At 46.1% G+C, this 26,220-nt stretch overlaps 2 protein-coding genes across 19 annotated transcripts in view; both read left to right on the top strand.

The window, feature by feature from the left end:
* Positions 1 to 7,907, top strand: part of LOC110485936 (regulatory-associated protein of mTOR) — a 202,750-nt gene extending 194,843 nt beyond the window's left edge. For all 7 annotated transcript variants that reach the window (XM_036940605.1, XM_036940602.1, XM_036940601.1 and 4 more), the window contains 6 exons: positions 780 to 886; positions 2,252 to 2,379; positions 4,301 to 4,387; positions 4,617 to 4,733; positions 4,976 to 5,105; positions 5,399 to 7,907. In XM_036940605.1, the coding sequence (XP_036796500.1) occupies positions 780 to 886; positions 2,252 to 2,379; positions 4,301 to 4,387; positions 4,617 to 4,733; positions 4,976 to 5,105; positions 5,399 to 5,467 (638 nt within the window). In that variant the 3' untranslated portion in view covers positions 5,468 to 7,907. The remainder of the gene's footprint in view (positions 1 to 779; positions 887 to 2,251; positions 2,380 to 4,300; positions 4,388 to 4,616; positions 4,734 to 4,975; positions 5,106 to 5,398) is intronic.
* Positions 7,908 to 9,858: 1,951 nt separating this feature from the next.
* On the top strand, positions 9,859 to 23,410 carry si:dkey-237i9.8 (platelet endothelial cell adhesion molecule). 12 transcript variants are annotated; one of them, XM_036940593.1, is made up of 17 exons: positions 9,859 to 10,063; positions 10,191 to 10,214; positions 11,532 to 11,816; positions 12,018 to 12,175; positions 12,343 to 12,466; positions 12,724 to 12,996; positions 13,401 to 13,682; positions 14,403 to 14,684; positions 14,833 to 15,108; positions 16,106 to 16,207; positions 16,310 to 16,340; positions 16,831 to 16,859; positions 19,657 to 19,707; positions 19,842 to 19,934; positions 21,129 to 21,185; positions 22,075 to 22,100; positions 23,059 to 23,410. In XM_036940593.1, exons 1-17 carry the CDS (start codon positions 9,988 to 9,990, stop codon positions 23,167 to 23,169), a joined length of 2,280 nt encoding a protein of 759 aa, XP_036796488.1. In that variant the 5' UTR covers positions 9,859 to 9,987; the 3' UTR covers positions 23,170 to 23,410. The 12 variants fall into 12 exon arrangements, 11 of the variants coding, with proteins under 11 accessions (XP_036796488.1, XP_036796487.1, XP_036796486.1 ...); XM_036940592.1 differs by having other exon boundaries at positions 16,777 to 16,859; positions 23,062 to 23,410; XM_036940591.1 differs by having other exon boundaries at positions 16,777 to 16,859.
* The last annotated feature ends 2,810 nt before the right edge of the window (positions 23,411 to 26,220 follow it).

Genomic DNA, 26,220 nt, shown 5'->3' with positions numbered 1-26,220 from the left:
GCAACATCTGGTGGAGGAGTTGGTCTTTTCTTATTTGGTTATTATTTATTTTTTTACACACTTTTTAATCCCCCTACCCAATTTCGATCATGTCTCATCACTGCAACTCCCCAACGGGCTCGGGAGACGAAGGTGGAGTCACGCGTCCTCCGAAACCTGACCCGCCAAGCCGCGCTCCTTAACACCCGCCCACTTGACCCCGAAAGCCAGCCGCACCAGTGTGTCGGAGGAAACACGGTTCACCTGATGTCCAGGCGCCCGGCCCGCCACAAGGAGACAGAGTGCGATGAGTCAAGTAAAGCCCCCCCCCCGGCTAAACCCTCCCCTAATCCGGCACTGGGCCAATTGTGCGCCGCCCTAGAGGAGTGGGTCTTTTAATCTCAGCCTGTTGTGAGTCACAGGACTGGCAACCGTCTGAAAGGCTTTTTGTCCCCTTCCAAATCATCCCCTAGCCCTCTAACCTTAGGGTTGGATAGGTATTAGTGATATCCTGATGGCTGGTGTCAGACAGTGACCTTTCATTTGACCCACAGTTGACTCAGCTGGTGTGTTTCCTGTTTGAGTGTGTCTGAGAACTCTTGGCAGATGCCACCAGAACCCGTGCTCAGCTGGTAGATCATACCTCAAACTCCCAGGCATTGACAGCTGCGTCATGGTCAATGATAACCACTGGTTTCCGCCTGTGTGTGTGCTCCCTTGTAATCTTTCCGCCTGTGTGTGTGCTCCCTTGTAATATTTCTGTCAGTGTGTGTGTGTGTTACTAACCGGTGTCCTCTTAGGTGCAGGCATGGTGGTGGACTGGGAGCAGGAGACGGGGCTGCTGATGACGTCTGGAGACGTGAGGGTCATCAGGATCTGGGACACGGAGAGGGAGATGAAGGTCCAGGTGAAGAGAACACACAGTGATCATAACTAGCCTGTTTATCGATGGCAATGTTTTTGAAATGTCACAGTTGCCTGTTGCACGTCCATGATTTCTCAGGGGACAAACCTCAAATCCAAAAGGTCCATTGGGAGCGTTATGACATTCTGTGGGACTGTGGATACTTTCCCCTGCTTTCTTACGTATCGGTTTTTACAGTGCCTTCAGAAAGTATTCATACCCCTAGACTTGTTCCACATTTTCTTGTGTTACAGACTGAATTTCAAATGGATTCAATTGAGATTGTGTGTCACTGGCCTGTGAGGTATTTCACAAAGTGGAATTATGTTTTTAGAATGTTTTACATATGTATTTTAAAAAAATTATAATAATTTAAGTTGAAATGTCTTTAGTAATGATTTAACCCCTTTGTTATGGCAAGCCTAAATACGCTCAGGAGGGAAAATGTGCTTAACAAATCACATAATAAGTTGCATGGACTCACTCTGTGCGCAATGATAGTGTTTTACATGATTTTTGAATGACTACTACCTATCTCTGTACCCCACACATACGATTTAATCATCTAGCAGTGAATTTCAAGCACAGATTCAACCACAAAGACCAGGGAGGTTTTCCAATGCCTCGCAAAGAAAGGCCCCTATTGGTAGATGGGTAAAAAACAAAACAAAGCAGACCTTGAATATCCCTTTGAGTATGTTGAAATGATTTATTACACTTCGGATGGTGTATCAACACACCCAGTCATTACAAAGATACAGGCTTTCTTCATCACGCAGTTCCTGGAGAGGAAGGAAACCGCTCAGGGATTTCACCATGAGGTCAATAGTGACTTTTAAACAGTTAGAGTCTAATGGCTGTGACAGGAGAAAACTGAGGATGGGATCAATAACGTTGTAGTTAACTCCACAATACTAACCTAAGTGACAGAGTGGAAAGAAGGAAGCCTGTACAGAATAATGTACATTTTGAATTCAGGCTGTAACGTAACAAAACGTGGTATAAGTCCAGGGGTATGAATACTTTCTGAAGGCACTGAATGCATCCTGGTATTCAGCACCTGGCTCAACATTATCGGTTGTATTTCCATTCAACCTGTTAACCCTTTATTGGACAGACAGTAGTATGGTAGGTATGCGAGCCCTGCCCGGTCTCTGGCTGTATTGACGGCAGAACCCAGACGACGTTCTCCATCAGTCAGCTGAAGACGTGATTTGATCGAGTTGTTAGCCAGTTACTCCAAGTTTAATGAGCGCCGTGACAACCACAATGTTCGTTATGTCACGGCAACGACTATGTGATTACCTTTTTTTTTGTTGACATTGCTTGAACTAATTGTGTGTGTGTGTGTGTGTCTGTGTCTACCAGGACATCCCAACGGGGGCAGACAGCTGTGTGACTAGCCTATCATGTGACTCACAGCGGTCCCTCATCGCCGCGGGGCTGGGCGACGGCTCGGTCCGCCTCTATGACAGGAGGATGGGCGCCAACGAGTGGTGAGTGGTCGCGCGCGCGCACACACGCACGCCCGCCCGTGCGCTCACACAAACGCAGACACAAACTTTTAATGCTGCCTCCACACCTTGACTTTCATAAGGCTTCAACAATGAGAATCATCCCTGCCACGCACATGTACCTCATCACATTATTCTGTCTAAAATGTGACTGGAGGTAAACGTGAATGGGCTTCTAATCTTCCTAATTCATTACTAATCATAGGGTTGCTTATTCCCAGTAGCACAAAGCGAAGCTGTGTGTCTTAATGTTTGATGAAGCGCTCATTAGCATCGGATATATTTTATGCAGGAGTGCTTTTAAAAAAAAATCCCCTTATCATCAGACACACTGTAAAATCGTATGAGCAAAGCAAAATAGGTAAAGCTGTTAATCATTTTTTCTTAGTCATCTCATATACACTTACCAGACAGTTTTAGGTACACCAATCTAGTACCGGGTGGAACTCCACTTTGCCTCCAAAACAACCTGAATTCTTCGGGGCATTCTCCAAGGTGTTGGAAACGCTTCACACGCAGATTGAGTCGTGCTGTCCGAGATGCCGTTCTGCACACCACTGTTGTACTGCGCCATTATTTGTCTTTGTGGTCCGCCTGTTAGCTTGCCATTCTCCTTCGACCCCCTCTCATCAACGAGCTGTTTTCGCCCACAGGACTGCCGCTGACTGGATGTTTTTTGTTTGTCGCGCCATTGTCGATAAACCCTAGACACTGTCATGTGTGCAAAACCCAGGAGGGTGGCCGTTCTGAGATACTGAGGCACCACGATCATACCACGCTCAAAGTCGCTTAGGTCACTCTTTTAGTCCATTCTGACATTCAATTGAACAGTAACTGAATGCCTCGATGTCTGTCTGCCTGCTTTCTATAGCAAGCCATGGCCACGTGACTGACTGACTCTGTGGGAGCGATCCATTTTCGTGAACGGGGTGGTGTACCTAATAAACGGGCTGTTTATTGTATGACTCATATCACTGTCATTTCATTGAGTTGTTCATAAAGTGAGTTTTGCTATATTCTCATCTGTGGAGCTCTCCAGCCACACCCTGTGTGCATCTTCTAATGCCCCCCCCCCACCCCCACCCCCCTAAAAAAAAAAAGAAAACAGGGCAATTAAGCCATAGTGTCCCATAAATCTTTAATTAATGTTAATGTTAATTTAAGTGCTTCCCCTCAGGCACTGAGACTGTAGCACCCGTTCCCTATGTGCTCTCCTTTAAAACCAGTAGGGGGCTAAGCAAACACACGCATCACATGCACACTCAGGCACACACACACAATCATGCACACTCTTACACAGAGTTTGTCACTATTTTTCGCCAAGGCAACAGGGATAGGCTTTGGTCCTCACTTTGGTGTTCTGTTTGCTTCTTACTGCTGGCCCAGGGTCAGATTTTGTTTTCGACTTCTTAAAGCTGGGATTTGGGGTTAGGTCATCTAGAGCATAGATCTGTGCTTAGGGGCAACTTTCCTCCTCAATCTTCAATCACAGTGCCTCAGTTACACAAGGATGCTGTTACCATGGCGATGGGCCGTCCAATGGTGCTTATACCCATGTACTTAGGGCGACACCCAATGGCCATATACACACACTACAGCCTTGCTTACTGTTTGGGGTTTTAGGCTGGGTTTCTGCGTAGTACTTTGTGTGACATCTGATGTAAAAAGGGCTTCATAAATACATTTGATCGATAACATGGACTCCGTTCAACACAACGGCACTGCTTTAAATTCTCAAACACCGGTCACTTTTACACTGTGTGGCGTCTTGCATGTTGATAACTGTGTGGGAGTCCCTCCACCCACGCTGCTTTTCACATCTCCCTCTGTCTCTCCCGTGAACAACAACACGGTTGTAGGTGGACTAAAGTTGATGACGCTTTTCCTCTCTGTCTCCCCACAGTCGTGTGATGACGTACCGGGAACACTCGTCCTGGGTGGTCAAGGCCCACCTGCAGAAGCAGACGGACGGCAAAGTCATTAGTGTCAGGTAGTGCTCGTTGATGAGTGATGTCAACGGTTGATTGATTGATTGATTGGATTATCTCTGTGACGGTCGGGTGTCCCGATATGGTCGAACAACTACTCTTGACTCTCTCACACGCTCTAGTTTTCTCGCCCGTCTGTGGCCCGGTCCCGATCTAAATGGATGTAAATGGATGTAAATGGATGTGATGACATGTCATGTACTGTTTGGACTCCTTCGTCCTCCTCCCCAGTGTCGATGGAGACGTGCGGTTCTTCGAGCTGCGGTCGCCGGACTCTGTGAACGTGCTGCAGACGGTGAAGGGGTTAACGGCGCTGGACATCCATCCGCAGGCCAACCTGTTCGCCTGGTGAGTTCACAGGTTTACTGCCTTTATAATTGGTCTAAACCATAGAGTTCCATAGAGGACAGTAGGTGGGTGTAACCCGTTTTAGCCCTCTATCAAACTCTTTGGTCTAAACTCACTTTGAGGAATTAGACGTGTGAAGGGGGGGGGGGGGGGGGGGGGGGTCTGACGATTTCAACGTTTGCTACATTTGGTCTAGCAGCTATGATGCTAATTTCTCACTCTTTCCTTCATCCTTTCCCCAGTGGATCGATGAACCAGTTCATAGCCGTGTACAACTCCAACGGTGACGTGATCAGCAACATCAAGTATTATGACGGTTTCATGGGCCAAAGGATCGGGGCCATCAGCTGTTTGGCCTTCCATCCCTACTGGGTACTATGGCAGTCTTTACTCTCTTCATTCATAGTCTGAATCCCAACTAGATAGCGTAACATGGGAACTACGATTTGGGTGAATAATGCGTTGAAGTGAACGAGTTGGAATTGCGTGGGTACAAGGAGTTATCCCTATGTCTCTTAAACTATACTCTGCGAAACCTACTAAACCTATTAGGTTTCATCACACCTAATTACACAAAATGATTTGGAAAAGGAATGTTTTTACACCTGTCTTTATGCGTCGGTTATATTCTCTCTCTTTCTCTCTTTCTCCCTGTGTCCCAACAGCCCCACCTGGCGGTGGGCAGCAACGACTACTACATGTCCATCTACTCAGCGGAGAAGAGGCTCAGATAACCCCCCCCCCCCCCCCCCCCCCCTCTCAAACTTTACCTTTGACCCCTGACCTGTCTCCCCTCGGAGCCAGGATGTAAATGACTTCTAATGTACATATGCAATTGTTACCACCCCTGAATGTCCTATAGTGATGGCTGCTGACAAACTCGTGTTATTATGTTGACTTATTATTATTCTTGATCGTTTTATTCATATTCTTATTATGAAGCTATTGATTGTAGACTTGGCAGTGCTGAGGAGCGTGTATATTTAATTGCGTGTATACAGAGATGAATAATAGGTCTATTTTAAAGGTTCCAGCCTTGGCTGGGGGAGACGGGCGGTGTCGCTACCTGAATGACCTCTACGTTTACCTTTCTATGACCTCTATGCATCGGGGTCAAGAGGTTATCGAGAGATAGACAATACCCTCTCTCACACACGACTCTGGGCCTGAAGGCCGTGGCTCACGGACACCCGCACAACCCTTATTGAAGCCCCCCCCCCCCCCCCCCCCCCGCTGTAGCCAGTAGACTTGCTCTCACTGTTCACTCACAAGATGGCGGACTACGGGGCGCTTCTGGTGTGTGAGAAAGTAGAACAGAGCACAGATGAGCCCAAAGTTGGCCCACTGCCTTGGACACAAACCGATGCCCATACAGATGTCCACTACCATGCTATACTGTAGGACTAACCAGACCTCCTTGCATCCCTGCGCCCTCACCCAATTGTTCTAAACTCACCAACCTTTGCCATTCATCTCCATTGTCCTATGCCCACAGGCTTACCCCGTGTCCTTAGTGCAATGGGTGACTACTGCTCAGCTCTAATCCCAAGACTGATGCTACCTGTCTGCCCTACCTGCAAAGCAATAATGAATTAGCTTGGAGCTCTCTACAGCCTCCAAGCTTCTGCTGCTCCAGACCCCTCCCCTGTCCCCCCCACTCATCGGCTGAACCATACCCTAACCTGAGAAGCCCCAGCACCGGGAGACATGGAGCAGTTTGCTGGGGTCCTGAAGTATCGATTCCAGAGTCCTGGCTGAGGCCTGCTTGGCCCATGCCCATCCCCAGTCTTTCCTACAGACCCCAGCCAGAAGCACTCCCAGGCTGGACAAGAAGAAACACAGCGCCCACTGCATCCCCGGGGGGGTGGGGTTCTGCTGCTACTTTTCTGCATCCTCGCACACAGGCTTATGAGGACTGTATGGACTGTCCCCAGAATCACACACACCAGCCCTAGGCAGCCCTTTCCCCTGTGTGCCAACCTTCCACCTGCTATCCGCTACACTTTTTGGAGAAAAGTCTGGCAATTTTCTTCTATCTTTGTTTGTTTTTTTCTTTTAACCTTGATTTTATTTGCCAGCCGTGTTTGGTTTCTTTTAGCGGAAAGGGAGTTTCAAGAAGATTGGGATAGAGAAGTTGGGTCAAAAAACAGGAGTGACTTCAGACCTTTGTGTAATACAGTGCACTGGTAAATACACAGTAACGCTCCATAGCACTTCTTCAGTTCAGTGTCTTTGTTGTCAAAAGCCACAGCTCTCCTGTCAACCTCCAACGCTAGCTCAGGTACCTCATGAGCCACGATATACCCCATAATACCGCGCCGTCTCTGCCTGTTAGACTCACAGAGGTCTGACGTTACTCTTGATATGACGAACTTAGATGGTCAAAATCAGTTCAGTGAGTCCGGAGGTGCCTTTTTTTTTTTAAACAAGGGTTACCCCTCTGGTCAACACTCGCTCCAAGTGCGGTATCGCCATTAATGTGCCTCTATTAGGGGTCGCTTTTTGGGTTTGCTCTGTATTACCTTCCTGTTTTTCTTTGGTTTTTTGTTGGGTTTTTTTCCCACTTTTGTAATTTTATATATTTTTTTAATTTGCTGGTGTTTGTTTGCCTTGGACCTCAGTGGGATGGTGAGATGGGAGAGGGCTGTTTCTCCCCCTTTCACAGACGCTCTCGCCCACACGGTGTCTCTCCTTGTACAGTACTCCCCCCTGGACTCTACCCTCACCTTTTTGCCTCTTAAGTCCTCAGCTTGGCTATCACCCTAGAAAGGAATGGACAATAATGCTTTGCCTGTGGACTGAACCGGTCACGGTAACCGGTAACACATGCCATGCATTCAGCATAAGCGGCTGCGCACTCTGTCATAACCAAGCCTCACTACGCTCAGTAGCTCCCCCTGTAGGGTACGGAGGAGGTACTGCAGCCTTCACTGCTATCACTGACACCTTCAGCAAAAACGTCCACAACGCCGTCTGTCAGCCATGCTCAGAATCACATCTCTAGTTATCCTGCTTTGAGTTTTAACATTTTAGATATGGAAACAAAACTAAACTTTGAAGATGTAGAAGGAGAAATTAAAGCAATCAGGTGTTTCTCTGTGACGGTAGACTGCTTTGCTGACTGGTTTATAAGGCAGGAGATGACGTCAGTCAAATAAACCAAATACACAACAACACTAGTTTTCCTGGTGTTTTTTGTTGTTGGTGTGTGTTTTCATGTTTGTGTTAATGTTCATGCTCTCGTTGTGGAGTTCGACATGTATTGTGTAAGACAGATGTTTCTGCTATTTGCGTCACAATATTCATGTCGTCATTACCATATCGGTTGATCTGGAATGTTTTCTTTAAATAAATATAACACTTTTATCAGGCATGTTGTCCTTCTCACCAGACCGCTTCAAAAAAAAATCCCCTGAGGAGTGAGTGTCTTGTGTGATGTGAAAATCAGTCCTGATATGAATTTCATAGCAAAGAGATGATTCAAACATTTTTCATAGACTTAATTAAGCCTGAGATTTGAGGTGCTGCTTGCTACATTTAGTTTTTCATTCTGAATCCTTTTATTTATTCTTTGTTTGGTATTTCATGAATATTCTGGATAAAATCAGATCCGGGGCTGTATTCAATCCGTATCGCGGAAGTTCAGCGTTACAGCGTGATTGAAATTATATGGCAGTGTTTCTACTCACCATAAATGCTGCATATCCTCGGCTCAATGGGAAATGACCTTTTACAATTCTATTGTGCAATCTGTAACACTTCAGCGAGACAGATTGAATAGAGGTCTTAACTTTGAAAACGGTTTCTCTGTTTGCCGTGACATTGGTTTGTCTATGGTTAAAGGTCAAGAAAGCCTCAGTATAAAGAGAGACCTTTTAATTGATAACAACCAATGATACTTGCCAGCTAGCAGTCCCTTATCGGAGTTTAGACATGGAATAGAATCCTACTGGTCTGGAAGTACAGATAAGTGTGCCTTAGCTCCTTCCCTGGCTCCAGTTAAGATAAGTCCAGTATCTCACTGTCTTGTGCAATTGGATCTCAGGCACACAAAAAAAAAAGTGAATTTAAAAGTAATCCAAGAAGAAATCTAGTTTTTCAAAAGTATCTGATTACAATATTTTTGCTGGTAGTGTAAGGTTAGGTTTGTTTTGTAATCAGATGAAATGTAAGTGATTACATGTAATCAGCTAGTCCCCAATCCTGCTTAAGGGGGTATAAAGAGGTTGCTGGTTCTTGAGCGAAAAAATTCATGGACACCTTTCTGTTTTCTCAATGACATTCAAGTCAGCATTGAAAAAAGTGCCAAGTTTGAGTCTGACCACAAGTCAGAGACCGCTATGATGACACCAAATGCGTTTGATGTATCCTTTTTGTCTTCTAATGCCTCTTAAGGGGAAATTAATCCAAAGTAATCAGATTACGTTACTGAGTTACTGTAATCCAAAAGTTAAGTTGCTTTTTACAATTTTGAACAGGTAACTAGTAACCATAACAGATTACATTTAGAAAGTAACTTACCCTGCCCTTAAGAAATGTACATTTACATTTTTGTCATTTAGCGCAGATGCTCTTAACCAGAGTGACCAGAGTGCATACATTTTCATATTTATATATTTTTATTTCATATTGGTACAAATGTATGAGTGGTATATCATAGTAGAACTGTTTTATTTTGTTCTAATAAGTTCATCCAATAAGGTATATGTCTGGCGGTAGGTAGCTCAGTAGTAGTTAAAACAATCAAAATCGTAACTAGGAGCTTAAGTTAACAGTAGTTTGACAGCTTTGAAGGGCATGCTGTGATTTACGACAGTGTAAACCCTCAAGAAACAGGGTCTCCTGAGCACAGAAGCAAGGGTGCCCCTCTCCATGTTGCCCCATAATACCTGCAGAGGCCCAGACACTGGGGGTTGGGGGGGGGGGGCAAAGGTTATCTCCTGCTTACTGCACCCTAAAGCATGCTGAACAGTGTCTATGACGACTCACACGGCCCAGAAAGAGAACATTCCAAAACAGCAAAACGCCAGCAGCTCACATCCTGAGGAAACAACAGTCACTTCCTGGCAAATTAAGCCAAGTCGAGGGCTCTGCTCGCTGTGATAACCAGCGGCCAGGCGTCCCACTCTGTGGCCGAGGTAGAGCACCTCCCCTGTCCTCTCCCTCCTCCCCTCCCACCACTGCCCCCCAGTCAATCCTCAGCCTCCTAACCTCCAGTCACTCCAGTCGCATCAGCCCAAGACAGCCACCACCAATGTGGGAGCCCCAGCAGCCCTCTGTCAGGATGGTCACCCGACTACTACTGCTAACCTCCGCACTCCTCTCCACCTGTAAGGAAGCTTGATAATGATCTACCTCTGGGAGGGTTTTGGGTTGGGTGGGGAAATAAGGAAGTTTGGATTTTCTTTACATTTGATGAACTGTTTTTTTGTTTATTTTTCCTCCTGTTCCGTCCAGGTCAAGCGGCGGAATCTCCGGCATGTAAGTATTAACGTGTTCTTGAGGAGATTCTTAAAATAGGATAGTCAAGAGTGCAGTGAATGCAGTTTTCAAAACAGGGGAACTCTTGAGTGTGTTTCAGGTTTTTCCTTTGGAGTGGTATGTAAATTCAGCTATTGTTTTTTTTTTTTCTCCTTTCAGTGAGAATGTGTGTGTTCGTAGATAGTGTGGGCTTTGGGACTGGACGTTCTTTCTTATCTACTTCTTTCTAACGCTACGGACCTGTTTTACTAGGACATATCTTTTTCTGAGAGGTGACCGATATACCCTAATTGTAGTATTAACACAGGTTAAAACTACTGACACACTGGAAATAGCATAACTGGGAATCCTATGAGAATGGTGCCTGGATCTTGTTGTCTTATCAGTGTTTTCACTCTTTTCGAGTCCGAGGTTGTGGAAGGCTTTGGGAACTCACTTGTTAGCAGTGTCACACGCCTCCTCCTGTTAGGATAAGGGGAAAAGCCCAGCACTGGGCAGAGAAATGAGTTCAGCTAGCCAATGGTAGAGATGGACGCCTTATCCCGACCATGCCGAGATGAGCAATTCTGGGCTTGGAATAGCAGAATACCTCTATTCTAAGCAGGAACGTTGACTCATTGGCTTTGCCAAGACTAGTCAGTGGTCACACAGCCTTTCCATGGGGTTCCGCTATGGCTCGTGCCCTGGTTGGCACTACCCTCTGCCCTCCTATCAGTGGTTTTCCCCCCTCGGTCGTGCCGGGCCCTGCTGAGTGACATTGGGTGGGGACGGCGGTTTCTAAAATAACGGTGGGTCCCCTGAGAGGGTGTCTGTTTGTTTAACAAAATGCCTTTCCTTCCTCTGGTTGGCGGGGGCCTGTTTACTGGGACGTCCCCCTCGGGACAGGAGCCACCCGGACTGTGGGTCTCAACCTGACAGACTGTCTGCACTAGACCCCACTGGGAGGCCCCTTATCTGGAGAAGCACTCTGGGGGGGGGGGGACAAATGTGGGAAAACAGTTCGCTATCAGCATGCGCTGAATCAAAAGACTTCTTGTGGTGTTTTTGTTGAGGGTCTGTGTTTATGTCCAATTCATTGGTGTGAGTGATTTCATCTCCTGAGTATCTTGGAGCTGGAAGGTGACTATATATATATAGCACCTTGATTTATTGCACTGTTCTCTAACTATGGAGATGTATTTTTTTGTCTTCGTGAACAGATTCATGCCACTACAAGGTTGTGAATTCACTAAATAATGTGCTTCGGTACAAGGTCACACAGGCTTGTGCTCTAGGACTTTGATCAGTCAGAGCATTGACCTTGAGTTCTTTCGCCAGTGTTCACAAGTGTCACCCTGACTCTCGAGCCCAGCAACGCCGTCTCCCAGGGTACCAACGTGACGGTACGCTGCCAGGCCTTGGTCAGCAGCTCTGGGTTCCTGAACCGTAAATACACCATCTACAAGGACAACACCGTGGTGTACACGGAGAGCATCACCACTGCAGAGGACCTCCTCTACTCTCTGCGCATGGCCAGAGTGGCCAACACTGGGAAGTACAAATGCAAGGTGAACATACCGGGCAAGGAGCTAAGCAGCAGCTCTGAGAAACTGACTGTGACAGGTTGGTACTCTTGTCAACTCCTCTCTGTTGTGGACTGAGAAGCTTTTGCAAGTTCAGCATTTCACTGTGGTGTTTTGCACCTGCCGCGTGTGACTTTGTGTCCTGCATGAATGTGGTTTACTTGTCAACTTTGTGTCCGCGGCATGTGATTTCCATCTGTGCGTGTCCTGCGTGCTTTGACTCGTACTCGTGTCCACCCAGGCCTGCAGACGCCAGTCCTCAGCGTCGACAAGCGCGTGTTCAGCGAGGGAGAGGAGGTGACCGTTGGGTGCAAGGCCCCTGAGGAGTCCGGCGCTATCGTCTTCTACTTCTACAAGGACTCCAAGGAACTCTATGAGGAGAGGGTCAACGCCAACCATGTGTGTTAATATGGAGTGTGCTTGCTTAGTTTTTCTATTTCTTTTTTTTTTACCTCTTCTACAAACTTATTTCTCAAACATCAATACTTCAGGTAGCAAGCACACGTGTTTACTTTAGGAAATGTCCTTTTCTAGTTAACATTGTTGGTGTTATTATGACCAACCAGGTGGAGACTAGGCTGCGATTCAACAACGCTGGCGACCACAGGCTACACTGTGACTACAGGGTCATACTGCTGACAGACTCGGTCCCGTCCAATGCCAGCAACAATGTGGTGGTCACTGTAAAAGGTGAGTGGAGCCCAAAAACAGAACATGGCGGTGAACGTCACGGGCCGGTTTCCAAGACACAGGTTAGACCTAGTCTTGGACTGAAACGCACATTCAGAGATTCTCAGTTGAACTACCTTTTTAGTCAAGGACCCTACTCTTGTTCTCCATCTCGAATAATTTTAACCATGTCCGAAGCTGAATAGAATGTGTCTGGGAAAAGTCTCTTGGTTTCAACCTTCAGCTTCCAGACCAATTTTCCTCGTTGTGTTCTCCAGAGCTGTTCATCACACCTGTAATCTCTGTCCGACCACACGGATCAATGATCATCGAAGGGGACAATCTGGACATCTCCTGCAGTGTCAGTGGTAACCTCCAGAACAGCTCTGGGCTCAAAGTCTTCCTGTCCAAGGGACCGACTCTGCTGAGTTCTGGTCAAAGTAAAGCCAACCACAGCATGAGAGCCCTGGCCGAGCACTCTGGGGAGTTTCAGTGCTCTCTGGAGGTGGGAAATGTAGTCAAGCGAGCGACGGAAGACGTGAGGATTACAGGTGAGTGAATGGATTTTACAAGGAATCTGAAATGTAGAATGTGGTGTTAGCTGTTGAAAAAAGCTGATAAAAAAAAATCTATCTGTTCTATCAGTTTATAACCAAGTTGCAGCTAGGGTAAAAAAAATTCTGGTGAATTTTCCTTAAATTCCTAGGTTTTCCAGAAATCCTGGTTGGAAGACTCCTGGAATCAGGAGCAAATAAACAGGAAAACCAGAATCCTCCAACCAGGATTTTTTTTTAAACCTGGGCAACCCTATTCACAGTTACAACTTTTTTTTATCAACCTGTGATGCTTATCAATGTTAATCACAACATTCCTCGGGGATGTTCTTACATGTACTCAGCCTCCCAAGAGTGTTGAGTAATCAATGTTTTTTTTATTTTTTGTATTCACACAACAGAACTGTTTTCCCAGCCAGTTCTGACCATGTATCCGACAGAGGTCTTTGAAAGGGAGAAAATCACGTTAACCTGCAAGAGTACCAACTACTCCTCTGACAGAATCAGCGCTTCGGATGTGAAATACTCCATTTACAAGGACAATTACACACTGACGCCGGGCAGCTTCAATGGGATATACGTTGTCCCCGGGGTGGTACCGAACTCGAGTGGGATTTATTCATGTAAAGCAGATGCCAGGATGATCTCCAAGTACAGTGCAAAGCTGCCTGTCCAGGCAAAAGGTACTACTACAGCCCATAAGGCTTTTACGTGTGACCCAAAGTAAGTCAATCTCACTTGTCTTTGGTCGGTCCCTGGATGGGAGACCAGATGCTGCTGGAAGTGGTGTTGGAAGGCCAGTAGGAGGCACCCTTTCCTGTGGTCAAAAAAATATATATATATCACAATGCCCCAGGGCAGTGATTGGGGACATTGCCCTGTGTAGGATGCCATCTTTTGGATGGGATGTTAAACGGGTGTCCTGAGACTCTGTGGTCACTAAAGATCCCATGGCACTTATCGTAAGAGTAGGGGTGTTAACCCTGGTGTCCTGGCTAAATTCCTAATCTTGCCCTCATACCATCATGGTCACCTAATCATCCCCAGCTTCCAATTGGCTCATTCATCCCCCTCCTCTCCCCTGTAACTATTCCACAGGTTGTTGCTGTAAATGAAAACTTACCTGGTAAAATAAGGATATGCGTAAGGACATACTGATAACATGTATGGATGCAGTATATGTCACAACAATATGATATTAAAGGGGAACTCCAATCGAAAATGAAAATGTGGGAAATGGTTCTTTAGGTGAAATTTCAATCTTGACTCAGATACAACCTCAAAGTTTAGTCATACGTGTAGCTGCTAAGTAATGTTGGTGATGTCATTGGATGGTAACCTCTCCACATTAACAGTCCCATTTTGTCATTTCCGTCACTTTCCTTGTTCTATTCATTCCCCAGTTCTTGTCAGTAAACCGGAGATAACGGCCATTGGCAGAGTGATCGTGGGAAAGCCCTTCCAGGTGCGCTGTCACTCAGACCGAGGCAGCCTACCCATCGAGTACACCTTGTGGAAGAAGTATTCTGAGGTTAACTCGACCACCGTGCAGCAGCCGCACCATCAGGCCATCTTCCCTGTCACCGTCCAGCACTACAGCGACATGCAGGACTATAAATGCGAGGCGCGGAATAACCCCAAAATCGACACGGTGGTCAGCAACAAACTCAACACCACAGTCATAGGTGAGCCTGTTGAAAGTGTGGAATGGTGTACATAAATGCACCTCCATGCTTCATTAGATTGCAGCATTATTGGACCCTTGCTATTTAATCATCAGAAATGCCTTCAAGTGTCGTCACACCACCTCACACTATTCACTCCCTCTCCCAGTGCCTCTGTCCAATCCAGGACTCAGCGTCGTCCCAGACCTGTTGGAGGTCACCGAGGGAAATGAGATATACCTGATCTGTGGGGTGGAAGGTTCCCCGCCCGTCACCTTTAAGTGGTACCGACGTGGGAACGTCCAGCCGCTGTTCACCACCACCTCAACCCAATCCAGCGCGTCCCACCAGATCAAGGGAGTGGGGAACGAGCACAGTGGCACCTACTACTGCGAGGCTATCAACTACGCTAACATGGTCCGGAGTCAGCCAGTCACCGTAGATGGTGAGAGTTATGCATACACACACACACACACACTCTCTGAGAAGATAGACGTGTGTGCGTGTAAGCACACACACATGTACAGTGATGTGCAAGGCCCTGCTGGACTTATCACAATAGGTTGAGAGGCATACAAACACCACACTCCACCATAGAGTCCACACATTTATTTACTGCTCTTACTAGATGCAGAAGTCTACATTAATTGGCGTTCACAGTACCACTTGTGTAAAATCTAAAGACCCTCTTTGGACCAGCAGCGACAGTTTTGCTCTTCTCACAACACTGTTCGGGGGGCTGCTTCAGTGACTGCTGACAAGTTTACTTCCTTCTGATCTGATCCCTCCACCCCAGTGCCTGCCAGCGAGGTTATCTGACCCCACTATCAACGAGCTCCTCTGCTGTGGCTGTTGATGATCATGAGCCACGCTAAATACCCAGCCGCTAAGCTAACCTTGGCCCATAGCCACTCTGCCCTCTATGTCCTGTGGTGTGGTTAGCGCCGACGGCTAACGCAAGAGCACAGTCAAATCCGGATGCTAATGGCGACGCGCTAGGCTCCCCATGGGTTGTGACTCCTCAGCAAGACGTGGCTAGCACTCATTAGCCAGAGCAATTAGACCCGGCCTGCTTCCCCCCATAGTGGCACTACGGCAGCTACAGTGGCAAGGCAGAGGATGGGGAGGAGAGGGGAAATGAAGGGAACACTTAAGTTCAGACCCCAAGAGGGATCACTTAATGAAGGGAACACTTAATGAAGGGAACACTTAAGTTCAGACCCCAAGAGAAGGAAGCAGATGACTCTGAACTTTAAGATTGACTTCCTCTCTCTCTCTTTCAACCATCCTTCTCTGTCCCCTCCACTCTGTCCTCATCTCCACCCACCCTAACTTTCTTTTAACCTTTACCCTTTCCCTCTCACAAACACCCTGCCTACCTTCCCCCTCACCCTACCTCTCCCTCTCTTGCTCCCTTCCTCTCTCTCTCTCTATCCCTACAGTGAAAATGGCAACGTGGAAGAAAGGTTTGATCGTGGCCTGCTGTCTGCTAGTGGTGGCTCTCCTAGCCCTCGCCTGCGTGCTGCGCTACAATTCCAAGAGAGGTAGAGAGACCTACAGTCCCCCAGCAACACAGGCCTTTGCTGGTGTCTGACTATGTATGAGCCTCCTCTTCTCTCTCTCATCCCCTTCTCTTTATTGTATAGGTAAAAGAGAGAACGCAGCTGAACTGTCAGTGTGAGTTGGCTTGCCTATTTCCTAAGTTGTTTTCTGTGACCGTGGCTGTCTAGGATGATGGCATTAGATGGCGCCAATGGTTTTTGGACAGTGCTTAGCACCATGCTGCCACGTACAGCACGGCCAATGGGCCTTAAAGGGATAGTTCACTCCAAAATGAAAAGTTTGTCAGATGTTTTCAGAGCTTGAAAAAGTGGTCTTTTGACAAGATGCATCCATGTCTCGTGGTATCTGTTATGTAGATCCGGCCATATGCCTCAATCCCAAATAAATGTGAACGATAAGCACCTTTTCATTTTAGGTGTGATCTGAAAACATTGAACAACCTTTGATTTCATATTGAATTAACTGTCCCTTTAATGCGCTTTAAGGGTCCAAGAATTATGAAATGATCTCTTGTTGTGTCAACGTTGACTTTATGTTCACCATTTCTCAGAAAGCCTTCGAGCCCTAAATCAGATGACTCTCTAACAGTGAGTCTTACCCACAGCACTATGGAGGTTTATAACCCGCCCGAAGGTAGCCCGTTTTCCTACTCTCTCCTGTGTGTTCCCGTCTTGACCTATCGTCATGCTTCGAACCATAACCGACGTTCAACTGCCCACGTCCGCCCCCCCCCCCCCCCCCCGCCCCCCCCATTCGTGTGTTCCATTTCATGCTAGCCGTTAGCATGCTAGCTGCTTGTAGCATGTTGGTGTCAGAAGTTGTCATCCTAACGTCAGTCGATACCATGACACCCATACTGTGTGCATGTAAGGGTCTCTGAGGGGATCTTAGGTGACTTCTTAACTCTCTGCATCTCCTCTCCTCATATTTTCCTGTTAGAGGAACAAAAATGCATCGTCTTACCGTCCAGCTGTAGACATCCTGTGCAACTTAGAATGCATGAGAGAGGACATGGCAGAGAACTTGCTGTGTGTGTGTTTAGACAGGAGAAGTAGCTTAGTTCCTCATACAAATCGATGCAGGTCTTAACAATTGATGTTTTACTTCAGCAAACATGCCTCATTAGATGTGCAGATTCTGCAGTGGTTGGCAGGATGTAGCTAGCTACAGGGCAGCTGTGTTCAGTAGTGATTGTGTCAGGTGTTGAGTGTTTGTTGAGAGTGGCCATATCATCTTATTACAGACGCAGCGCCACCCTTTGACGGCATGGAGGGGAGAGCGACCAATGGGACGCGAGATAGTGTGGCATCACTTCCTGCTGGCATCAGCAACAGGAGCAGCTACAGTCTCCCAGCAACAGTGTAGAGAAACCCAACAGAGGGGAGGGACTTTTTTGGTTTGAACAGAAAAAGAACAAACATTTTGCACCACTTGGTTGAATAAAGGGATATATGGGATGAAAACCAAGGATAACAACAATTGGAACAATGGCTCAAACAAACAAAATCCCCACAGACATTTTTAGAGAGGGAAGAATGGCCAAAAATGTCTTCCTTTGAGAAAGTATGACTTATTTGTTATGTGTTGTAGATGTAATATCAGAGGGTACAGGTGTAGTGGACACAAGATGGCCGACACCAAGGGGCTTGTTGCCAACATCAGTCCCAGTGACAGACAGTTGAACTGGCCCTATTGCTCCCTCTCCTCTCCTGCTGCTGTCTGGAAGAGCTGTACTTTCCTGTCATTATCAACATACTGTCTTTGTCCTGTGTTCTCACCTCACTGTGTCTGCCTGTCTGACTGCATGTCTATCGAATGATGGAACTAGCCCATTTGTCTAATAGCCTGTTTGTCCAAAAACAATGTGTGCATGTCTAAATGCATAGACCTGATGCTGTATATACAGTACACTAGACAATCATCAATAGAAATGTGTGTATATATTTTGGGTTTGGTTAACTGATTGATTTTGAAGAAGCACTTCTAGAATAAAACATTTTTTTTTTTAGCAATGTGTCAGTACTGTGCATTTTGTTTTTCAGAGATACCGTGAGCTATCAATGAATGTCTATAATGTGTAGCTACACTAGAGTATACCAAATATTACCACCTGCTCTTTCCATGACATAGACTGACCAGGTGAGTCATGGCGAAGGCTGTGATCCACTTCAAATCAGTGTAGATGAAGTGGAGGGGACAGGTTAAAGAAGGAAGCCTAAGCCTTTTGAGACAATGGAGACATGGGCTGGGCACGCGTGCCCTTCAGAGGGTGAATGAGCAAGACAAAAGATTGGAAGCGCCTTTGAACAGGATATGGTCGTAGGTGCCAAGTGCAACGGTTTGAGTCGAGGACTTGCAGCGCTGCGGGGTTTATCACGCTCAACAGTTTCCCGTGTACATCAAGAATGTTCCGCCTTCCCGAAGGACATCCAACCAACTTGGCACAACTGTGGGAGGTATTGGAGTCAACATGGGGCCGCGCATCCCTGCGGAACGCATTCGACGCCTTGTAGAGTTCACGTCCGGATGAAGTGAGGCTGTTCCCCTCTTTTGTAAGGGCAAAAGAGGGGAATGCAACTCGATATTAGGACGCTGTTCTTAATGTTTTGTGCACTCAGCCACTTAGCCAGTATATGTAGGCCATATTTGGTGGTTTATCAACCATCTTAATATGTTGGCTAAAGTTCTTTTAAGTTGCAACACCCTAGTTTACTAGCGAAGGCTGCCTTGAAGGAATACTGAAACAATGGCGTCTGTGTGGAATTTCCTATGTGGGCACCAACCATTTATAAAACAGCGTTTGTTAAATAGTGGACTTGGGGGGGGGCAGACTGTTTGTTTCAGGCCAGTCGAGTTTGAATGCAGGCAGCAGGTGGAGGAAATGAATCGCTTAGGCCCACTCTGAGGTTCATTAGAATCTGAGGTTGCATTAACGAATAGGAAGTTGTAACGGGATGTTTTTTTTGCAGGGAGCTATTGTGTTCCTGCTGTTTACCAAACAGTCGCCAGTGTGCGTAAGGTACCGGAACAGCTCTGTGGAAATCAAAATGGAGACCTGATATCCACTCCTCGTTTGTCACAGAATGTTCTCTTGCGGTGTTCTGATCGCTCAGCAGCCTGTTAAAGGCTCCAATCACTTCTGGAAAACATTTGTGGGGGAATTCTAATTCATTCACACGTTGGAATAATATTCAACTTGTGAAACAATAGACATTGACTGTCTACTAAATGTTTTACCTCGCCTCAAAACTTTCCGGTTGGCGTTTCTAATTGAATAGCACCCCAAGTCACAATTTCCTGTTCCACCTAACAGTCATTTGACTTCGCTGGGCAGTAACTTCCCTGGGAATCTTGGATCTTTAGATCTCCTGGCTTGTGTCAGGGAGCATTGCTTTATGTCTGTGTGTATCTATGTGTTTGTGTCTTGTAGTTGGAGTGGATGCTGCTGTAAGTGTCTGGAGCGAGAGGCCGGTAGACCCAGGTGAGACCAACAGAGTACCTGGGTTTATGACCGAAGTTGCATATGGAGTTCGAGCTGTGTTGTCTAAAGTCTGCCTCTGTCTTCTTGGGCTGTTTTGCGTGATGGGATCTGTGTGTATCTTGTACCTGGTGCAGGCAGTGACGGGGAGAGCAGTGCAGCGTCTAATAATGAGCCTGATGTGGAGTACACGGAAGTGGTACACCGTCAACCAGTGGACCCTGCCAGAGGTGACCACACACACTCTCTCTCTCTCTCTCTCTCTCTCAAACACTCACACACACACACTCTCTCTCTCTCTCTCAAACACTCACACACACACACACTCTCTCTCTCTCTCTCTCTCAAACACTCACACACACACACACACACACACACTCTCTCTCTCAAACACTCACACACACACACACACTCTCTCTCTCTCAAACACTCACACACACACACACTCTCTCTCAAACACTCACACACACACACTCTCTCTCTCTTAAACACTCACACACACACTCTCTCTCTCTCTCTCTCTCTCTAACACTCACACACACACTTTCTCTCACACTCACACACGCCAGTTTTTCACTCCGGCTACCTTATTCCCTTTATCTTGCTCCCCTTTTCTACCACAGCTCTCCCTCTCATAGCTCTTTCTCTACCTCTTCCCGCTCTCATTCTGTCCCTTTACTCATTTAGAATCATCACAAGAGGGCTTGCTTTGCCGTCATTATTTCAGCTTATAAGACTCAGCGCCACTTCCTGGGGGGGGGGGGGGTCTAATTGGCCACGATTAAGTCGTCTCCATAGTAACCTGTGTGATAACCATGGTGATCAGGCTTAAAGAAACATCTTCTGGTGAATAAACAGGAAGGGCTGAACTAATTGCCAGGCTACTCTCTATGGTACCAACCCCCCTTGATCTCTATACTCTGTTGGCCCCCATGGGTTTGCGATGGCAGTTGGTTGGGCTTATCCTTAAGCAGGGGCGCGACTTTGGTTTTAGAAGTGGGGGGGGGGACAAAATATTTATTTTATTATTATCCAGTTGGATCAACACTCCAAACAGCCTACCCGACTGCTCGGAGGCGTCCGCATGGCCCTGAAGCTCCCCGTTGCCTCATTTTCTATCACATACCAATGATAAAACTGATGGAAAAATAATGCAAATTCAGAATGTGGGGAGGGGGGGCATGCCCCCGTCCCCCATCCCCAGTGAAAGTTGTGCCCATGTCCTTAAGTATCCAGTACATTGATTTGCCAAGAGATGGGGAGCATCTGCTAAGAGATGAGGACAAGTAAATGTGTAACGGTTGTAATGCAGGGATATGTGATGATGGTTATCTAATGTGTATGTGTGTGTATGCCCATGAGCAATGTTTAAGTGTTGCAATTGTGAAACATTGTTTCACTATTTTGTTTCTATCTTTTTGCAGCTCCCCTGAGAAAAGGCACAGAAACGGTGTACAGTGAAGTCCAGAACTCCCCAACAGGTGAGTGCCTCACACTGTAAATGTGGTTAACATTTATAAAGTGCTTTGAACTAGGGTCTCAAAACACTTGACGTTGCCATGGGGATAACTCACCTAATCCACCAGCAGTGAGTGAAAGGAGGTGTAAGGGTGAGGTGTTCATTACTGTATCCAGAACTGCTGGAACAGCCGGGTCTGTATGAAGGTGACCATATCCTGCGGCTAGCAGGAAGTTCCTGTTTTTAGAACGCGATCCAAGTTGAATTTGTCAGTGAAGCAGCCCATGGTGGAAATGGACCTTTTATCAACCCAAATTGAACATACAAACACGTAACATACCTTTTTGTTTGTAACGTTCTCAATTCTCTGGTGAATTGGTGGGTGTTTGGGATAAGGGTGGGTGTTTGGGATAAGGGTGGGTGTTTGGGATAAGGGTGGGTGTTTGGGATAAGGGTGGGTGTTTGGGAAGAGGGCAGGGACTGCGCTTGTTGCTCTTTTTTGGCATAGTTATACCCCTGCTGTGATAAAACAATGGGCTTTGCTTCAAGGGAACCAATGAGTCAGCAACTAGGCCTGGTCGTCATAACTGTCAAATGAGTCATCATGATGAATACATTCAGAGAATGATTATTATTCAATGCCCTCAGAATGTGGTCTAATGAAAGAGGGAAAGGGAAGGTGATATGCACATCCTGAACTTGAGAATGCTGGGTTAAGAAATGGTACACACCAAGGAATGAGAGGCCCTCTAACACTGGGGAGTAGTAGTCTGTCGTTCCTTTGTCAAATGAAAGAGTACACACACACACACACACACACACACACACACATAGACACAGGTTATACACTATGTCATCTCTGTAATGGTCTAGAGCTTGTTCTTCCCTGATTCTGTGTCTTGTGTTCCCAGGTGCACCTGGTGACCATTATGACTATGTAAGTACAGCTTGAGTCTCAGTGTCTTACATTTTTACTGCCTGTGACTGTGAAAACAAACACACACGGCTAACACACTCCGTAACCACAACTGACCTTTCCTCCAGCCCACAAAAAAGGGTGAGGAGTGACAGAATGAAGGCCACAGGGCGCACCTTCTCCTCCTTCCCTCTCTCCCTCCCAGCCCCAGTCACTCTGTGGGCTGAGGCTCTTGGGTAGTAGTAATTTCACTGTGCAGGAGAGAGAAGCTGCGGTCAGAGTTTCCAGGCTAGAACAAAGGGATTTTGGGCTGGGGCTTCCTTCCCTATCGCCCAGTGAGATCAGCAGCCAAAGGCCCAGGCAAATTATACCTCCATGCACAGCTCAACCTCAACCACCACACTGTCCTCCTCTGGCTACTCACCAAGACACATCAGTGATTTACAGACAGCCAATTACAGTCCACACTGTTTGCCCTTACTTGGAGCTGAGGGACTAAGGCCGGGTTATCTGTTTTGAAGGGAAATTTGACATAATGAGTCAGGATATGACATGATGGTCTACACTTAAGACAGTTAATTCACTCCTTGATATAAAAGGAGGAGCAGCCAAGATTGTGGTGAGGTGGTTTTTGGTGATAAAGGAATTTCATTGCGTGTTTTTGAATGTGTGCAGCTACCCCTGGAGAAATATAGTTTTCGGATTCTGTGACGCCTTGGTGAAATACAGTGTAGTGTTCTGTGAGGAACGCTTTCAACAGTTGACGGATTTTTCGCCTGCCTTGAGAGAATCCGATTGTGTTCCAATGTGATGGTACAGAGTTGCGCTGTAACAGTTTGGATTTGGGTTGCGTTATGGCGTGGACTTTTCTGCGTGAGGTTAGTTACGGTGTTGACTTTCATTGTGACCGTGTTTAACATAATTGACACTGTTGAGCAGTGCAGTGTGTCAATATTCAGTGGGATCTCTGTTGTCTCAGCAGGGTTCAGTGGAGTACGCCGATCTCAACGGTGACCAACCGGAGGTCAACCAGGCCCTGCTGGAGGTCAATCACCAGGACCACCATGACCTCCCAGTGCCTGTAGAGTAAAGGTTACCTCTGATCCCTCGCGGCCCCTCATACAAGAACCACAAACGAAATTATCCCCACCTCTGCCCCCCGACAGTAACCACAGTCATTATTTCAATATTCTTCTTGTATTCTGTACATTTTCCCAATAAGAAAAGTTGTTGACTCATGTACGCTGTAGGTATTTTTGCATAATTTTATAGCCAAATAAAATCACAAATCCTAATTAGGACTTAGTTCTGTCATACCTTGTAGACTCTTATCTTTGTTTACTTTTACGTCACGTCTCATGACCATAGAGGGAGCTCCAGAGTTCAGTGAGCCTGGCCCCTCCCTCCAACACAGTTCCCTTTGATGTCCTAAATGGACAGCATGACCGTTCTGCTCTCTGTCGTGATGGCTAAAAAAAATCCCCCTTTTAGACTTCCGTTGCAGGGCAGTGTGAGTGGACTGATAACCTCCCTACTGTCACTAGACTGGCTCCACACCCAAACCAGGGCACACTCCAGTAGGGCCATCCCTGAATCACACTATGGAAATAACTATGGGAGAGGAAAAAAAGTGAATGTAGAGGAGCTGCCCGTCTCCAGCTGCTCATCCTGATGGTATATGGTGTCTGTGATGTCACATCCTGCCAGGCTGTGTCCAAGTCTGTCGAAAGTTGGCGGGAGACAAGTGTCAGGCTTGAAGTGACTCAGACATGCAGTGTTGCACATCGTTTTAAATGACCTTCTTACTGCAGTTACAGTTTTTGTAAGATCACACACAAAATGATCCAAGTAAAGTCAAGGTAATGTTAAAACATTAAAAAAAAAGATCTATCTTTCTAAACTTTTGAGTATCGTATATTAAGTTATTACGGTGTGTTAAGCAATACGTTACATTAATAGACAATGGTTACAATCGTCCTGTAAATTACAACGCCATTGTAACCAAGGCAGTTAACCTGCCGTTCGTAGGCTGTCGTTGAAAATAAGAATTTGTTCTTAACTGACTTGCCTAGTTAAATAAATGTAAAATATATATAGTATAGGGGTCTATCATTAGTGTAATAATCAGTTTGGCCAGTAGAGCGCAGCATCCTCTTAAAAATACAGTGACTTTTGACCAAGAATGTTTCTGCTGCCTTGTACTTCACACAGACATTCGCAGTGGGGAGTTATTGGTGTGTGGATTCCGCCATCTTGTGACTAAAAGTCGTATGTGTCAGATAGTTTCTAATCATAAGAGCGATAAGGGCCCATATCTCCAGTTCTCAACGTAGTAGTGCTGATCTAGGGTGTCCATTATGATTCAAAAAGGTAAAACTGATCCTAGGTCAGCCCTACTCTGAGACCCGTTTTAAATACAGTCCCTGATTCTGTTTTTGTTTTATTTTCGAGGCGAGACTCCTAAAGTAACCCTAAAAAGGTACAAAATGCAAATAGGTTGGTGGTTTTTGTGAAACTATAATAAATGTAGGCCTATGTCATCTTAAACTCAGAGCACCTGCAGAGTAACTCTGTCTTAGAAACAGATAAACACCATTTTCACACCTTAAAAACACGTTCATACAACTGTGACATCTTTGCAGCCCTCCTCCCCGCTGACTGTTGCTTCCTCGAGTACGGTGCACAATGTCTTTCCTGCGTTGTTTACGAACATGTCAGCTAACACCGAGACACTCTCGTAATCATCTCTCGTAGTCTTGACAACAGGACCTCACGTCAATTATCTATCTAAATTGCAATTTCCTCTCTTTGATAACCTCAAGGCCATTGGGAAACTGCAATGGCAGCATTGGCATGGCAACCACAATTTAAACTCTCTTCGTTCTAATGTCCATTTACATAATGTCCTCATCGTGGTCAGAAGCCTGTTAAAGACTAATTAAAGGACATTACCAGAATGGCCATAACATCGCTTGAGTGCTTCGATAGTTGGCCTGTGTTAATGGAATCATGACGCTGCGATTTTTGGATGACTACATTTGGTTAATTTGTGCGCACCGTTTTTCACATCTAAAATGGGACGTAGAACAATGTGTTTTGCTGGGTCAGACGAGATGAGAGTGTAGCCTATAACATGATAATATAACTGTTACGTAGCCAAATATCATTGTTTTATAGCTCAAACATATAGCATCATTGACCTAATGACATGGCAGGGGACAGGGTAATCGAGAACAGTTACAATGCTCGAACATCCTTCTATTTGCATATCATTTGCATATTGACTTATAGATCAAAATGAAACAATAGGTAAACATCCTGCCACCCTTCACACCAAATGCTATTGTTTCTGCCCTGCAGGCACTGTGAGTGTTGCTAATACTGGCGTGTGGTGAATGGGCGTGGAGAGAAACCTTGTATATTTGTTTTGTCTATCTGTCATTACAGAGTAGCCTATTTAGTGTTTCTGCATTAGTGGAAGTAGATTGGGACTGACTGTGCGAACAGGGCGGGAAAAGAATGAACTCCAATGACCGTAGTTGAGATGATGTGGACAAACCAAGTGTGAGCCGAGCAACTGTCAAATCAGTTTGTCAGCCAGTCAGTCGCGTGACAGATTAGATGACTGTGAGAAGAGCTGGCGCCCTTTAATGCGCTGTCAGTCATGACACCTACTGGTGTTTGCACATAAGCAGAAAAGTTGTGAATTTGTGTTGCGCCGGTCTTCGTTTGGAAGGAAAACACATCTATGTGAACAGCATTATGGTGCCAAACATTTGAAGAGTTCTATTATCTGAAATGAAGCAAGGGAATGCAATTAATCGGCCTATCGTGCGCTGTAACTAATAGACAGGTGTGAATTACCTCTTAGATCCATGCACGTTATTTCTTTGAAATGTCGGTGAAAATTAAGTATTGTCGTCTGGGTTCAAAATACAATTGTGGGCAATAGCAATGAATACAAGACCTAAACATCGGCTGAAACCTGTCTGAAAGAAGTGCCCTGTCTGCTCTTGCCCATAGGGCCGTTCAAGAATACCAGTTTGTCAGTGGTATCCTGGCAGTTAGATTTGCACGTCCTTATCTGGTCTATTTGCATTTATTCAGCTCAACTGTTAAAATGGACTATGTGTAAGCTTTA

This window comes from Oncorhynchus mykiss, chromosome 13, assembly GCF_013265735.2.
Source record: "Oncorhynchus mykiss isolate Arlee chromosome 13, USDA_OmykA_1.1, whole genome shotgun sequence".
Classification (NCBI taxonomy): Eukaryota; Metazoa; Chordata; class Actinopteri; order Salmoniformes; family Salmonidae; genus Oncorhynchus; species Oncorhynchus mykiss.
Note: the sequence above shows the minus strand (reverse complement) of the source record. Positions and strands in the feature narration are given on the sequence as shown.